Source organism: Artemia franciscana, chromosome 14 (assembly GCF_032884065.1).
Source record: "Artemia franciscana chromosome 14, ASM3288406v1, whole genome shotgun sequence".
Classification (NCBI taxonomy): Eukaryota; Metazoa; Arthropoda; class Branchiopoda; order Anostraca; family Artemiidae; genus Artemia; species Artemia franciscana.
In genome coordinates this window covers 31,059,717-31,076,511 of record NC_088876.1, presented here as the reverse complement: position 1 = coordinate 31,076,511, position 16,795 = coordinate 31,059,717, and the positions used below count along the sequence as shown (strand labels likewise).

The 16,795-nt window shown below is 36.2% G+C and overlaps 1 protein-coding gene across 1 annotated transcript in view; it reads left to right on the top strand.

The window, feature by feature from the left end:
* Positions 1 to 15,403, top strand: part of LOC136035570 (protein pygopus-like) — a 19,362-nt gene extending 3,959 nt beyond the window's left edge. Inside the window, exons 2-4 of the mRNA XM_065717442.1 lie at positions 9,415 to 9,710; positions 11,615 to 11,760; positions 15,182 to 15,403. Of these exons, the coding sequence (XP_065573514.1) occupies positions 9,415 to 9,710; positions 11,615 to 11,760; positions 15,182 to 15,302 (563 nt within the window). The 3' untranslated portion in view covers positions 15,303 to 15,403. The remainder of the gene's footprint in view (positions 1 to 9,414; positions 9,711 to 11,614; positions 11,761 to 15,181) is intronic.
* Positions 15,404 to 16,795: the final 1,392 nt, after the last annotated feature.

Below are 16,795 nucleotides of genomic sequence, written 5' to 3'. Positions count from 1 at the left end.
TAGGTTCTATCTTGTTCATTAGAAAGGATAAAAAGACAAATAGTTACTAAATATTATTAACCTAAGTTCATTCAGTGTTGCTATTGGTGTATTTTGAAACCTCTGTTTAAATTAATCTCAAGTTTAAACTTAGTTTTGAACCTCAGTTTAAATTAATATCAAAGTTTGATATTTTTGTACGATTTTCTTTCAAAAAGCTTACTTGTAAAGTTGGGATAGAATTTTTAAAAATTCTGGACCACATACAAAAAACACTAAATGATTTAGCCAAAAGCAAATGAAAAATGGATAAACCAGAGTCATCTGTAAAATAACATAATGAAGTTAGGCTTATAAGAAAAAAAGTAAGAGAATTTTTTTTTAGGAACTGTGTGAAACTACCTAATTAATGCATTATCTTATCAGTATTTCTACATTTGTAAGGGTACTGGTTGGTTGTTCACTGCTGACATCTATTTTAGGCTAGTTACAAATTGGATGGCAACATTGTTAGATTTCCAGTGTTTTCACTTTTCAAAGTCTCAAATTTCTTGAATTTTAGTAGACTGCAAGTCAAAATAATGTTTTTACCTACCAGTAGCCAATATATGACTTTGCTGGTAACAGGGAAAACAAAGGCTAAAATTTTCCAATTAATGCAAATAAGAGCAAAAAATTAGCATTTGCTGTGTATATTTGAAATATTTGAAAATCTCGTGTTTTATATCTCATACCTTAAACTTTTATTTGCTTTATCATAATGTCATAAGCAATAATGGATGATATGTATTGTTTTTGTTCTTAAGTTTTCACTTAAAGGTTGTAAATTGAAACTGTTTGATTATATTTCAGTTGATATCTGGTAGATTTTTATGGTTGACACCTTGCAACAAGCCCTGGGATTACTTTGAGCATTTGATGCTGTTTATAAGGATTACCTTGACAGGCTGTGACATTGTCTTGTTACAGCCCTGGGCTTATGATATCCAGCCTCACTTCTGTACTGCTTGGCTTGGGAACTTAGAAAAAGATTGTTGCAATGGTTAGGGCACTATTGCAACCCTTCCCCAGTACCAATAAATAAAGGTGTGTGCCAAAAATATTACTGGGAATCAAAAAGGACTTATGTATCAATTTCTACTCCTCCTTCCATTCCTCAGAACTCATTCTATATTTATCTGAAGGACAAATGATATTTAGGACATTTGGGCATTAAAGTGTGCTCTATGAGGCATGTGCTCCCCTCCCCACTGACAAAATGTTCCACTGTGCTATCACTTACACATCACTGCAAATACTTCTATGAAATATTAACCAAGCCAATTTAGTTTGTGAAGCTTTATAATAAATGTCAAATATTTTTCTGCAACAAAAAGGGAAGTATAACCCTGTAGCATTGTTATTTAGGTTTATTGTCAATGAAAGGAGATGAGAGGTAAATTCCAACCTCCCCCCCCATACCCCTTTCTATATTTTTCTGAAGACTAATGGAGATCTAGACTGCATGGGCATTGAAATGCATTTTTTTGGTTAGTGATTATACATCAGCAACATAATCTCATGAAAATTAAAGTAAATCAGCTTAGTTAAAGCAAGAATTAAAATAAATATATGTATTAAACATTTATCTTGTAGGGACTATGTGACTTTTCAGGAACAAACGTGGCACTGCTTCTCTGTCAAAGGGAAGCTCAGTATATAGTTACTTGACACTTTTCAGTCAATTGGCTTTTCTGGAATTTTCTATAGAGAGCAACTTGGTCCTCTCTGGGGCAAAATCATAGATTGGTAACACAAAATGGCAGAAAACGCCATTTTTCGGTGGCACAATCTTTTTGGGCACTGGAACTTTTGAGTTCTGAGCACGCTCATTCCTCTAGGACTGAGAATGAACGCAAAAAAAGAACGCAAAAACAAATAAACACATGCATATGTGATCTTTATTGTCGGAAAAAGAAAATGCAAAATTCCATGTTTTGTAGATAAGACCTTGAAACCTCTAAGAAGTATTCTCTGATATGTTGAATCTTATGGCATGACTCATTAAGATCATTTGCCTTTTTAAGGGAATTTCTCCCTTTTTTCAAAAATCAGGCAAATTTTTTCAGTCACATCTTTTCATAGAGAACATTAAACTTAATGACCTTTATATATTTGGAATTATATAAAAAGCCGTTTTATGTTTTAATTTTTATCAAAATTCCGTTTTATAGTGTTTTGGTTACTATTGGGTTGCCTCACTTTTGGTTACTATTGGGTTTTGGTTACTTGAGTGGCCTCATGCCACTCAATTGACAGCACTGATCCTCACATAGGTCTTCTTGCTTATTTCACCTTTACTCATTTTTCTTTATTTGAATGCAAATAATTATAAATAAGAACAAAAGTTTGGAACATACAAAGAGACACAAAGGGGAAATTCATGTTATGAAAATCATTTGACAATACAAATAAAGCTTTAATTTCTTAAAATATATATTTCTTGTCCCTTCCTCTATGTTTGAAACAGCATGATCTCCTTTTCCAAAGTTCTTTTTATTTCATCTTTGAAATTTAACTCCTTAATTGTCTCATGCATTTTTCTGGGGTTTTTTATGGTTGTAGTTAGGGCTGTATCCAGTTTTTTTTGGGAGGGAGGGGGTTACGAGACAATTTTTTTCAGGGAGGTTTTTAAAAAAGCAAAAAAAAAATTGTTTAGGCTATATTCATTTTTATTATATTTTTACAAGTCTGACATATTTTTTTGGGGGTGGGGGTTAAACTCAGATATTCAAGGTTGTCAATTCTTTGGAATGAACAGGACATTCCATTTTGCACAACTTTGAACCATTTGTCCCTGAAAAAATTTAAATGACAATGTTTTTTTTTTTTTCAAATAAAAATGAAGAGCAAACCCCAACCCTCTCAAATGTTTGTCTGATTTGTAAAAACATAACAAAAATGAAAATACACAAATTTTTGATGTGTTTTAACAGTTTCTTTTGTAAAAAAACTTTTTTTTTGCAAAACTTTCCTTTTGTAACCTCCCCTCCCCGAAAAAATCCCAAATACAGCCCTCTATATTATTTTCTTTTCTACCTTTGACCTATATAGTGTCGTCAATCCACGAACAAGTAGGAGGGGAGGGGTATATTTCCTTTTCAAACTTTGACCTGTACAGTTTTGTCAATTCACAAAAAATTTGAAGGGAGGGGGGAATCTTCTATTATTCTTTAGCCACTCTTCTATTTCGCTACTGCTGATAAAGAAAACTGTTAAAATACTTGGGGTACTTTTGGATGATAATTTAAGATGGAACTCACATGTTGACTATCTGACTAAAAAAGGCGCCTCACTTTTACAATCGTTTTCCAACCCAAAGAGATTTGGTATACCAACTGTGGTTTTGAAATCTATATACCGCAGCTATGTTAGATTTTCTCTTGAGTTTGTGTGTCCAGCTTGGCATCTGGGTTTGAAGAAAGATCAATCAGATAGAATTAAGATGATACAAATAAGAGCTGTAAAAATTATACTTGGACATAACTATTCAACATATGATGATGAACTAAAATAACTCAACTTGAATTCACTTGATAGTCGTAGACATGAGTTGCCTTATCGATTTGGACTAAATTGTTTGAATTCCCTAGCTCATTGTAGTCTTCTACCTGACCTTGAAGGCCACCCTACTGAAGGACCAGTCACTAGACTCCAACAAATAAAAAATAATCGTCCACAGTTAATGACTCACTCAGCCTCTACTACCAAGAGATATTGCCAATCATTTGTCTCTTATTTTATTCAGTATTTTGATAATATTATTTTGACAAATATTTAATGTTTGATGCAGTTTATTTCATGTGTTTGCCTGTGACTGTTTTTAACATACCAACCATTTATATATTTAATTATTCTGAAATATTCGATATAAACGGTCGCTATTATAATCTTGAAAATAGATTCTTGACTTATATTAATTTTTTTATGACTCATTTTAATTTATTGGCCGTGAAGTAGTATTTCCTGCCTTAATTTTTTTTCTGTTGCTGTTTATTTGTTTTAGGTCTTTTTTTTGTGTCATGACATGCTCATGCTAGCTCTAGTAATTGCAGTAAATAAACTATATTCTATTCTAACTGTATTCTTGAAAATCTATGGAGGAGGGAAGAGCGGACAATTTTTCAGTATAGATACAAGAGAGGCACCTTTTAATGAAATACAAAAAGACATTGCCCCTGTTTTGTTTTATTTTCCTGGCTGCATTTTAGAATACCACAAATACAAAGAGGTGTAAAATTTTGAAAAATAGATTTTAAGTCCATGATTTGTAAATTCTTTTAAGGAACAAGAAAACCCACAGACCTCCCTCTTTTCATCCTCCCAGGAAGTTCCCTTTTCCCTTAAAGCTTTCTTTGTGGTATCCTACCATCCCATCCATGGACAACCTGCTTTCCGTTTAGCCCTAGACGGTTGGCCAAAAAGGATAATCTTCGACAGTCTATCATCCTTTATGTGCTGGACATGCCCTAGCCATCTCAGCCTTTCCCTGATTATGTGCTGGTTTCATGAGGCTTGATGCTGTGTTGAGTTGTTAGTAGTAGTAGCAGTAGTAACACTTATCTCCTTTGTAATAAAAAGGAAGACCCAAAATGTTTATGTAAAGACAGATCGATGGATAGATGTTTATTTTCTCCACAAACAATTGATGGTATATATAAAGAAACTACAAAAACGTGCAACAGTATACTTCAGTATTGCTGAGTCTGCCATTAGTAGCATAACAAAGGAGAAAAAATAGCAATACTAGAAAATTAAATAAGGGTTTACTTTATGGATGAGTTACATCCTGAGTATTCGCCTCCTAAAAATAAAAAAAAAATTTTAAGTATCATTTTACATGGATAACTTAATAAGGATCTGTGACCTGTTTTCTAACCAGATGCAAAAGTTGATATTTGTCAGCATAATTTTTAATTATGATTGGGATTAAATTTGAAACTTCTAAGCTAGTAATGTTCAAAACATATCCTGATCAAGCTTTGGTCTTGCATTAATTCTATACACTCTCAATTATTGCCAGAAATTATTATTAGGGGAGACCAGGACGCCTTCGGTCACTTTTTCGATTACCAGCCACCAAGAATTTTTTGTTCGTTATTTTGAAAAATCTTGCTGAACGCAGGGAAGAGCAACGTTTGATCTACCAAATCTATTTTGTAGTTTTCTTAGAACTCAACCGGATTGTAAGAAAAAAGTGATCCCGCTGAAGCCCCATTTTGACCGGAGGTGCCCCCAACCCGGGGCACCTTCGGTCGGGCTTGGGGCACCTTCGGTCAGCCTTGCAATTATACGAATTACCTCCGTTATCCTGTCTTTAGATGGCTAAATATACAAAGCTTACTTATGTCTTCGTTTATTGTTTGTAAAAATAAGCCAAAGTAACAAAATCACATCATTTTTTACTGTCGGAAGGAAATTTTCGACATCACTTTTGATACAGAGGCAGAGATGGTTGAGTTCAGCGACTTCACTTTTCAGCGGAGACTTGGAAAAAGTGAAAAATCGACGTCGCTGAACTCAATCATCTCTGCGACACGTGCCGTACCCCCACTTCTGCTAGGAATGGGCAATTTCATCTTAACATCCGCCAAATTGACATAGCTTTCATCCACTACTTGTGGGAAAAAAAACTTGCTAGAATCACTGTCCTTTCTGCGAAGGAAACTTACAAAAACTTCACTGTTATCTTTTTCTTTGACGAATCCAACGTAGTGCAGTGAACTGTTCTTGCCTTCGAACTCCACCAACACATAGTCGCCAATACTAAGGGTCCCCAGTGCAAGTGGCTCAGTTAGCTCGTCATCACCGATATGTAGACTATCATCCGTGTCATCATCCAGATGAACTGAAACAACAGATTCTTCATCAGTCGACTGATCGCACAAAGACGTTTGCTGCTTCCTCTTCTGACCCTTGCTTTTCGTTTGACTTGTTGGCTTCTTCATATTTTTTTTCAGCAATCTTGCTTTTGCTTTTGCATCTTTCTCATCTTGCTTTGCTTTCTTAGCCATCATAGCAGCTTCAATTTTATCTTTCTCTGGTGTGTCTGTCAAAACTCTCGATGCACCCTTTTTCCTTCCGCCCCTATTGCTCTGTTTCCTTAGCAATGCCTTTGGATACGGTCGGACATCTTCGGGGGTCAAAGCATTAGAGTAACGAATCTCTGCAGCTGGTGTTGCCGGTGCAGTTGACGGTGACGGGCAAGGATCTAGTAGATCCGATACTGGTGGGTTTCTCTCTGTTGCTGATGGGCACGGCTCTGCCTTAGGACGGTCGCTGACAGACGCAGCATAAAAATCCTCATCAGAAAAAGCATTGCGGTTGAAGGGCCAAATGCCAGGCTTCGAAAACCCAGAAATGATGTTGTTCATGGTCAGTGCATTTGGATAAGCATTTCCTACAAGCTGGGCAATATGGGTGATCTGGATCCTCTGAAACGGATTTGAAGTCATACAATCATGAAATGCTCTTTTCAAAACAGACTTCAGTGGTCCATAGATAGTAATATCTAGAGGCTGAAGACGATGACTGCAGTGGGGTGGGAAGGATAGTAAAACAATGCCATTTGCACGGGCGTACATGATAACGTCAAGACCGATGTGGCTCTCATGGTTATCGAGCAATAAGAGGACCGGGCTGTCCTTGGAACATCGAACTTGTTTCTTGAAATGCTGTATCGCCTCATAAAACAATGTTGCAGTCATCCAACCAGTTGTTTGGGCTAGGCCGAGACTTCCTGTAGGGGCCCCAAACATCATATGATCCTTGAACTTTGCTCTGGGGAATACGAAGACTGGTGGCACGGTTCCACCAATAGCATTGACAAAGCAACAAACAGTAACAAGTTCACCCCTTTCAGCTGTGGTAACCTGACCAACCTGCTTGGTACCGGTTTGTGCTATCACCTTGGGGCTGTCAAGTACAGTTGTGACCCCCGTTTCGTCACAGTTCCTTATGCTTTCTCCTGTGAATTTGTATTTGTGCAGGACAGCCTCCAAGTTGTCAAGGAATCTGTCAACATTAGCACGATTGAAGCTCGAGCTGCGAGCTAAGCTAGTGTTCTCTGGCTTTCTGAGAGACAAATCACCTTGCCTTATCATAAAGCCCTTCATCCAGTCTGGCCCAGCCATCTGTGCTTCTTCCCAGTTGTGAGGAACTTTCTTATCTAGTCTTTTTGCATAAACATATGCAAACTTTCGTGTTTGCATCAGGGTCATACCATAATGGACTTTCGAACAATGTTTCAAATAAACAGCAAGCTGGCCCTCTTCATTGGCCGTGAAAACTTTTGCAGTTGACAGTCTCTCTTTTCTTGTCGGAAGAAAAGCACTAATGAATGTGCCACCACTAGAGGTTCCAGAATTAGAGACCCCAGCTTGAATAGGCACTGGTATGCCCCCTTGCTCTTGCTCGCGTAGTTCTTTTGCTCGGCGAACGTTGTCGATAAGGGTTGATTTCGGTATTCCGAAAGCTGTTGCAGTACTACGAATTGAAGCTTTGTCCATCAAAACTTTGGAAACAGCAATGTTCATAGCCTCATCTGACACACCCTTCGGGCGTTTTGGAACTCTGTTCCGAACCATAACCAATGATCTGGAAGAAACTTTGAAATTAAGACTTACCGAATTTGGCAGTGTAAAAATGACCTACAGTAAAAGTTTGCGTATGTTTAATAGTGAACCTATTAAACACTGGTATTAAGTTAATATAGAAAATATTATTCATTAGTTTAATTGATTAAAAAAAAATTTCACAAAAAGAAGTTTTCCCAGGAAAAGTAAAGAACTACATTAAACCGAAGATGAACATTAATAAAGTCAAATAATTTTTCCGGTGTAAAACTGTTCAAGTCAAACTCAAAACCTGCAAAAACTAAGAGGAGTAAGGCACACACCCCTCCCCCCGCCGTGCCTTCAAAAGACCAGAACATAATTTGCGATCTACTGAAAACAATCGTTACTTCTCCAGTCATTGAAAAAAACACAATCATAGCCAAAATTACTGAAAACAGACTAATGAATGGGTATTGACAGTTTAATAAAAATTACTGATATTCGTCTTTGAAGGTCTTAATAATTTTGGATTTATTAAAGTTAAAAATGAGAAAATATACAAAATGTATTTTGTTTTGATTTAATTCAACACTTCCCTCAACATTCCCTAAAAGCTTCACTTGAATGCCCTTGGCATTTTTGGACACCATGGGCGAAACCTGCTCCCCTTTCCTGATAAAAGTACTATACATAAATAATGGGCTAATTGCTTAACTTACTGTCCTTTCTCCAACGACTGCGCGGTGGAGGTTGGGTTTGTTTTTTGGTTTGACATTTTCAGAAGCATAGTTATATGACCTTTCAACTATGCTTAAATGACTATCTCAAAATTTTGATCAGGTGGCTTTGGGTGGAAAAGGGGCTTTTAGGAAACCTATTGAAATTTTGAAACTTTGAAAAAATTTGATTGAAACTTCTATGTTCAAAAGGGCATCACTGCCCTTCTCTCGTTCTGAAAGTAACAAACTCTTTTGGTACACCTTACTTTAGTTCTATGCTGGGAGCATCAATGTTAACCACAATTGTAGAGAGACCTATCTTTAACTTAAAACTGGTAAGGTTACGTTATTCATCAGGCTGGGGTGCCTCCGGTCAGCGACCGAAGGTGCCCCGTCGTGGACTGACCGAAGGTGCCCCAGCCGCCATTTTGTCAAACTTATTTTCTGACCCGAAAACAGAGAAAGATTTCTCCTTAGAAATACCACTATCTTCTAGTCCTATCATTTCTATGTGTATACAAATTTAATCATCGAAATCCATGCCAAACAGAAGGGGAAGGCTAGGTTCAAACAGAAGTAGAGAAACTTACTTTTCGCAAAAAAAAATGGTACGAAACTCTCTCCAGCTAAACTGGCTGAAGCTAACTGAGGGAAATTTTCTTCGGACATCCGCCTTGGATAAACAACCTCCCCAGTGCCATCTAGCATAAAAATACGTAAACTCAAAATGAGTTATTGGGGGTGACCGGAGGCACCCCGTGACCGAAGGCGCCCCGGTCTCCCCTAACAGAATAAGTTATTTTGATATTTGAAAAAAAAAGTGTTTTTAAAACCAAACGTCTAAACCTTTGAGGAATTTTTGTGTTTGCATTAAGGTGTTGGGGAAAGGAGCTTTTGCTTTTTACCTTGGTACTGTGATTTTCGTTAACTTTAATGAATTATCTCTCTTTTTTGGCTAGCAGATTGTTTGAGTAATGGTTATACTCTCATATGAGATAGGAAGTTTTTTTGTTAACTTTTATGAATTAACTCCTTTTTTTGCTAGTAGATTGTTTGAGTAATGGTTATACTCTCATGTGAAACAGGAAGTCGCCATTTTAAATATTTAAATGATTTTTCAGGTTATGGTGATACTATTGTTGCGTCAAACCCCTTTGATGATACACCAAGTCATCCTCAAATGGGGCACATGGGAGGGCCTGGAATGGGGATGGGCCCCATGGGAATGAACGGAATGGGACCTGGACACATGGGTATGGGTCCAATGGGGGGAATGGGGATGGGAATGAATCCAATGGGACCTGGCATGAACAGTATGAATCAAATGGGTGGAAACATTCAAATGGGCTGTGGCATTCCAAGTCCAAGCTTCAACCAGAATATGGGCTCGAAGCCAATGCCTGTATCTGCTGGAAAGGTAATCACTTTTTCTACCTATTCTTTACGTCTTTTATTTATAAAAAAATTATTTCTTTGTAAATAATAAAAAATATCATTTATTTTGTATATTTTCCATAAAGAATTGTGAAGACCAGATAAATCATTTCATAAAACAGACAAGAATGAAATACAAACAAGTAAATACTAAACAAAGTCTCTTCAAAAGGCCTACAATCCTTTTACTATTTTTGTTCTGCAGGCAATTTGTATTTTTCTTTTTTTTTTAGATCTAGTTCTTACAATAAATTAAAGCAGTTTGAAATCTACCTTATAAAAAAGATTCTTATTATTTATTTATATGTTTTTTTGAAGCAAAAACAATATATTTCCTTTATTAACAACAAATATGAACATGTGCTGTATTGTTAGTTCTATTATCTGATATAGGGTAAGATAAATAGCCATGCTACTGATAAAAAAGATTTTAAGAAAGATGTACTGGTCAAACCATAAATTTTTGGGAGGGGGGGTAAAACCATGCGCTACCACCCCTTCATGTGGCCTTGATCTTAAGATTGAATATTATTTTAATAGAAGCAGCTTTCATAATTTTGGCCTAGGCTGCAACTTAGTTATTCTATTTTTTGTAACGTCAGCAAATTAAAAGGTGAATAAATTACGTAAGATTAAAGGCACTGACAAAAAAAGGAACAAAATGGTTCATAAAACGATTGGTAGGGAATCTCAACGGTTTGATTTTATTCCTGGTTCGGGTAGGCAGACGCTTTGTAGAAAGAGGTGGCAGCAACGAATGGTGGCAGCTTCTTGCTCGCGATTAGTGAGTGCAACTAAATTATTCTGTTTTTTTGTAGCATCAGCAAATTAGAGGGTGAATAAATTACTTAAGATTAAAGGCACTGACAAAAAAAGGAACAAAAGAGTTCATAAAACGATTGGTAGGTCTCTCAATGGTTCAATTTTATTCCTGCTTCGGGTAGGTAGTCGCTTTGTAGAAAGAGGTGGCATCAACGAATGATGCTTCTTGCTCAAGAGTAGTGAGTGTCCAAACTTGAGGATGAGTTTGTATCTGCTCTCCCGGAGAGAGGGCATTATTTACGACTTGAGGGCAGATTCATAAGATACATAATTTGCACCGAGTAGAGCTTTTGCAGCACACTACTGCGCAGGTCCTGTGTCACTGCTTGGATATTCTGTATTATGCACTTGAGGGCCCCAGACCGGACTGTACTCAAGTAATGGCCGCACATAACACATATGCCACTTTGAGTTGCATTATAGAATCAGGGTTCACAAATTAACCAATAATCTCAAGGCGTAAAGTTTGCAACAATAATCTAAGTTTGCAACATGTGGGCTAAAGGAGCAGTCTGAGCTAAAAGTAACATATTATCTCAAGGATATGAAATCCATATTACACAACTCACCATCATACAGTTTAAGGTTATCTACTGTCCCGTATCTGCTTGTGGGTCGTTTTAAAACTTCTTAATGAAGGATCGGCTCTCATTTTAAGGATATATCCAAGCCACTCTCATGATTCACATAATTAGTTGTGTTTGGTCACTATGTTTGTATAGAGTGTCTGCCTCATCCCTGGTGCTTACAAGCAATCCTAAAATGCCTTTGATCCTGTATTATTTAAACTTTAAAAACATATATTTGTTGAGACTTAAACCCACATACTACTCCAGTCTATACAGGCACTCTGGCACTGAGTTGCAAAGGTAGCATATCCCTTTCAGGTGTAAATCTAACCTGAGCTCTAAGTTCTATCAATATTCACATTAACAAGCTTCCCTTTTCCAGTTTTACCGAAAATAAATCCTGTTTATTAAACTTATTTCATGGTACCAGTTTAATAAATGTACTATTGCTTATTTATTTATGCAAACATGAGCTAATCTTGCATAATTTTTGTAGGTGTACCCAGTTGATCAGCCTATGGTATTCAACCCACAGAATCCAAATGCTCCGCCTATATACCCATGTGGCATTTGTCACAAAGAAGTGCATGATAATGACCAAGCTATTCTCTGTGAATCTGGGTGTAATTTTTGGTTTCACAGGTAAATATAATATTTTTCACTTAGATTTAGTTTAAACAAATGTGGTGTTTTACACATAAGAACCTGTTTTCTTAATATTTCGCAACTCGAAATATATTTAATTGAAGGAGGTCACAAATTGAAGGGATTGAAACTTGTCGTTGAAACCAGGTAAACCTCTGACATATAAAACTGTTATTTATAAAACATAATTACAACAAAACAGAACCAAAGCCAACGGTGAACAGAGTTGGATATTATTACTATTAACACCTCACTTCAACTCCAAGCCTTCTGAGCCCACCAGAGCTGTGCATCCTCTTCTTCCATCCCTATCTATTCAAAGCTTAAATCTTCACCCCAGTTACAATTTATTTTAAATCCTTTGTTACCAGCTCTTCCTATTCCATTTGGGCTTATAACTATCTATAGTTGCATTGTTATCAATAATACGTCGTCCTGAAACTGATGTGGAGGGGGGGCACAGCTTCATCTTGAAAAGCTTCAACGTAAAGAAAATTACCAATATAAGCTGGCTTGTTGCAATCAGTTTAGTTGTAACATTTAAGATGGTTTAAGTGTAATAATAAATAGCATGTGTTATAATTGGATCAATATAATGAAAAATATATTATATATTTCACATATAATAATCATACATATCGATATTATAGAAATTACTGCTACTACTACTAATAACTGAATGCATCACCAAGCAGCCTGAGACCAACACAGCTACGCACGCTTCTCCAACCTAATCTATTCAAGGCCTCCTTCTTTACACCCTCCCAGGAAGTTCCCATTTCCTTTAGATCTTTATTTATGACATCCTCCCAACCTAGACGAGGACGATCTGGCTTTCCGTGTAGCCCCAGACGGTTGGCCAAAAAGGACAGTTTTCGGCAATCTGTCATCTTTCATCCGCAGAACGTGGCCTAGCCATCTCAACCTTTCTTTCATTATAGCCAGCGGGATTGAACCACACTTTTCGTACAACCTACTGTTTGAAATACGGTCACTCAGCTGGGTACCCAGAACAATCCGTAGGCAATTTCTCTGGAAAATATCTAGTAAATTTTTTTCCGCTTTTTGGAGCGCCCATGCTTCAGAGCCATATTTGGCAACTGTCATCACTGTAGCTTCCAATATTCTAATCTTGGTTTGCAGACTTATCTTCCTGTTCTCCCCAACTTTTATTAACTGTGAAAAAACACCCTGAGCCTTAACTATTCTACTTTTAACATCTTCACTGCTCTCACTGTCTTTACTAATAATACTACCAAGGTAAGTGAGGCTGGCCTCCTGATCAATCATTTTCGTTACCCAGGGTCACCTTTTCATCTTTACTTATTCCTAGCCTTAGTGACTCAGTCTTCTTAACATTAATTTTCAAACCTATTCTAGCACCCTGAACTCGCAAAACCTCTAAAGAAATTCATTCATTTGTCTCACACTTTCATCTAATATGCTTAAATCATCAGCATAATCGAAGTCCACGAGCGTTTTTCGTCCCCATTTGATTCCGTGGTCTCCAATTGCCTTTCCTGTGCTCCTTAAGGCAAAGTCCATCAAAGTGATCCATATAAAGGGGGATAGACACAACCCTGCTTAACTTCTGGTTTAATCTCAGTCTAAAAAGTATCATATTACTAAGTAATTTGGTACCTACAGAGACCAGAATAATGCCTCGATAATTACGATACACACTTTTGTCACCTTTCTTATACAGTGATTTAATTAAGGTTTTCCTAAAATCATTAGGTATTTCCTCTTTTTCAAAAATCATATTCATAATCTTCAGTAGCTTATTTCTAACCTCAGAGCCACCATATTTAAGAAACTCATTTATCACACTATCAGCACCCAGAGCCTTATTATTTTTCAATCGTTTTAGTAGTGTTGCTAATTCTTCCTCGCAAAACAAATCTCCCTTCACATCCAAGGTATCACAAACTTTTTCACTTTCATCTATATTTTTTCCTGCAGCTGTATCTCGGTTTAGAACATTCTCAAAACGTTCTCACCTTTCTTTAACTCTCCTTATCACTAATTATGGCCCCATTCCTATTTTTAACTGGGACTAGTCCGGATTGATTACTCCCTCTCAATTTATTAGCATGCCATTTTACTATTATGCCATCTAGCTGCATCTTCCAGATCTCCAGTAATTTTATCCATGGCTTCCACTTCACATCTCCTTAGTTCGTATTTTAATGCTTTCTCCACTTTCTTTACATTTCTTTTGTTTTCATATGATCTATCACTCAGATGATTCTTGTTCGAAGCACTTCTACTCTCTATTAAACAAAGCTTTTTCACTAATATTCCTAGTTGCAGTCTTAACACTCTTCCCTGAGACACCATCAGCAGCTTCACAATTAATTTTTTTTTTAATTATTCCATCCAGATAATATAAAAATTAGTTAGTTATAGGTTAATAAATTCCAAAGTAGATATCAGTTGATAAGTAATTATAATTAAAGATAATTTAAATAAATACAATTAAAGCATTTAATGTAGATATGTGTTTCACAAACTATCTGTAGTTGTATTATTATCAATTACGTAATAATGATAATATTATTGATTACTGTTGATACCCCAACTGTTGATGGATCCTGCCAATATGAACACAAGGTTTCAATAGATAAAGCTCTGAGAGGTGAAAATAAAAATGACAATTTTGATTCAGCTTTGGGTCTCCACATTTTCAAAAGCCAGATCGTTTCGTTCTTTTTGAGGAAGTAATTTTAATATCTAATGTAAATGACCTACCACAATCTTTTACAGAGGTAATTGAGGCAAAAAAATATATAAACAGGAACTTCGCTATAAATAGAGACACGGGAGATATTTGCATAAGCCCAATTTATAATAACTTAATTTTAAATTATTCAAATGAAAGTTTTCCGTGGTTTGAAGTAAAACAATCTTTCCGCATTTTAAGGAAAATCGAGTCTGTAGAGAAGCTAAGTGCTTAGGAGAAAATTTTTGCGCAATCTAATTGGCGAATGTGTTTTTCATTTATTCTTTTTTTTATTATTTGGTGTATATTTGTGTTTCGTGAAGTCGACCTCAAAAGGTTAGATTGTTGTTGTTTTTTTTTTGGGGGGGGGGGGGCACTGAGGACGACTTGACAAAGGTCCTTGTCGAAATATTTGCTTATTTTCTCTTCATTTTGTTCCACTGGCTGACACTACCCTTGTTTTTTTCTGTTTTTTATATGTTTATTTCTTTGTTATGTAAATCTTGTACTCCTGTGAATATCTGGAAATAATTCTGTTAGTTAATATCTAATGATTTTACACTTCTACTGAAGAATTATGATGGAAACAGGCCTCAGTATCTAAATTCAGTTTGAACGATAAGCAAATGTCTTTTTGCATGCATTGTTCATCCTTTTGCTATTTCTGTTTTTCTGAAATTATATGTTTTTTTCCAGAATGTGTACAGGACTGACTGAGGCAGCGTTTCATCTTCTCACGGCTGAAGTTTATGCTGAATGGGTGTGTGACAAATGCCTCCATTCAAAAAATATTCCTCAAGTCAAATTTAAGCCATAAAGTTTAATCCAATACCCGTTCCTTGTATTGTTTTTTACTTTGCTTATTTTCGTGAATCAAGTTATGTTTTTCTTTTCTAGTATTAAATTTTTTTTTCAAAATGTTGTTTTAAGAGTATTTAAGAGCTGAAGTTACAGTAATGGTTTGTGAAATTAATTTCACCCAAAAGCTTATTTTAATATTACTCTTCAAGAGGACTTGCTCAATAGAAAGATTTCTTAACTTTTTAATTTTGCGTGATAACCTTTGTATTGGTTTAAGAAAGTTAGTACTTATAGATGTCCAGTTTTGAGCTGTGAGAGTTTTAATCGATGAGTTAGGAAGCTATAGGAGAGAGACAGACTATATATCCTACAAACAACTTATATCACAGTGCCAAAAACCAGTTGGTACACCTATCAATATCAAAAGAAAAAATTTTCGCATGCTGACCAATGTTGTGCCTAGAGCTGGTACCAATCTCCCGATTCTCTGCTTTCAGTCATAAATGTAATCCGTAGTTGGAGGCAAATCACCCAACACTTCCCAGGCTCCCTCCCATATTTCTAGAGGTACCCATTTGGAGCTGGATCGATTCTGGCTGAGCTTAAATGTAAAATTGTTAAAGCCGACTTATCTTTGATTTTACTGGTGTACCGAGAGAGAATTACAATAAGAGTTTTAAATTGAACTTTAATGGTGAATGAATCTTAAAGGATTTCGGTAATGGTTAGGTAAAGAAATCGTTCCAGCTTATCAGACCTGGTGAGTGTCATTCTTTTGAACTAAGTTTACATAAGAGGCTACCTTTTAGGACAAGCTGTGGTGGCAAGTTGGGGGGGGGGGGAATAATCACCGCTATATTTATATTAATCTCTACATTTTTAGAAAATATTTTTTTTGTTTTTTTTTGTATTGCAGAAAATTGCCCCCTCCCTGAATTCTGAAAAACATATTTAGCCCCCCCCCCCTTTCTTTTTTGCGAATTGGTACCGTCGGGCAGAATTCAATTTCGTCAGCATTCTTTGTCTGAAAAGTAATTGGCTTAAGGTAACAAAAAAAAATGCTTGTCTAAGGGCGGAAAAACGCTCTCAAGCGCAACTACTCTGTTGGCATCCAGCTGTTTTTCTTTCTTCATTGACAGAGCTGCCATGGACCATTACGTTTGTATTATTTTTGTTAGGTATTAACGAGAAAATTAATGTAGAAACTAAGGCCCTAAATTTATTACATCCACATATATTTATATAAAATATACCAAAAAGTGATATCCTGTCACCCTTAGATGATGTGAGCGCATCGCAATTTTTATGGTTGGCCGAGGGATATGTAGGGTTGTTTTACCGGTTTATAAGGGAGAGTGTGTGTGTGTAACCCAACCCCATACAACACACTCCCATTTAACTGAACCCTTCTGCAACTGAACCCCGTTTTTGATCACTGCCGACAAATTTTTGTATTACTCTGCTAAATTACATAATTATAGTTATATTGTTAAATATAGGAGGGTTGAG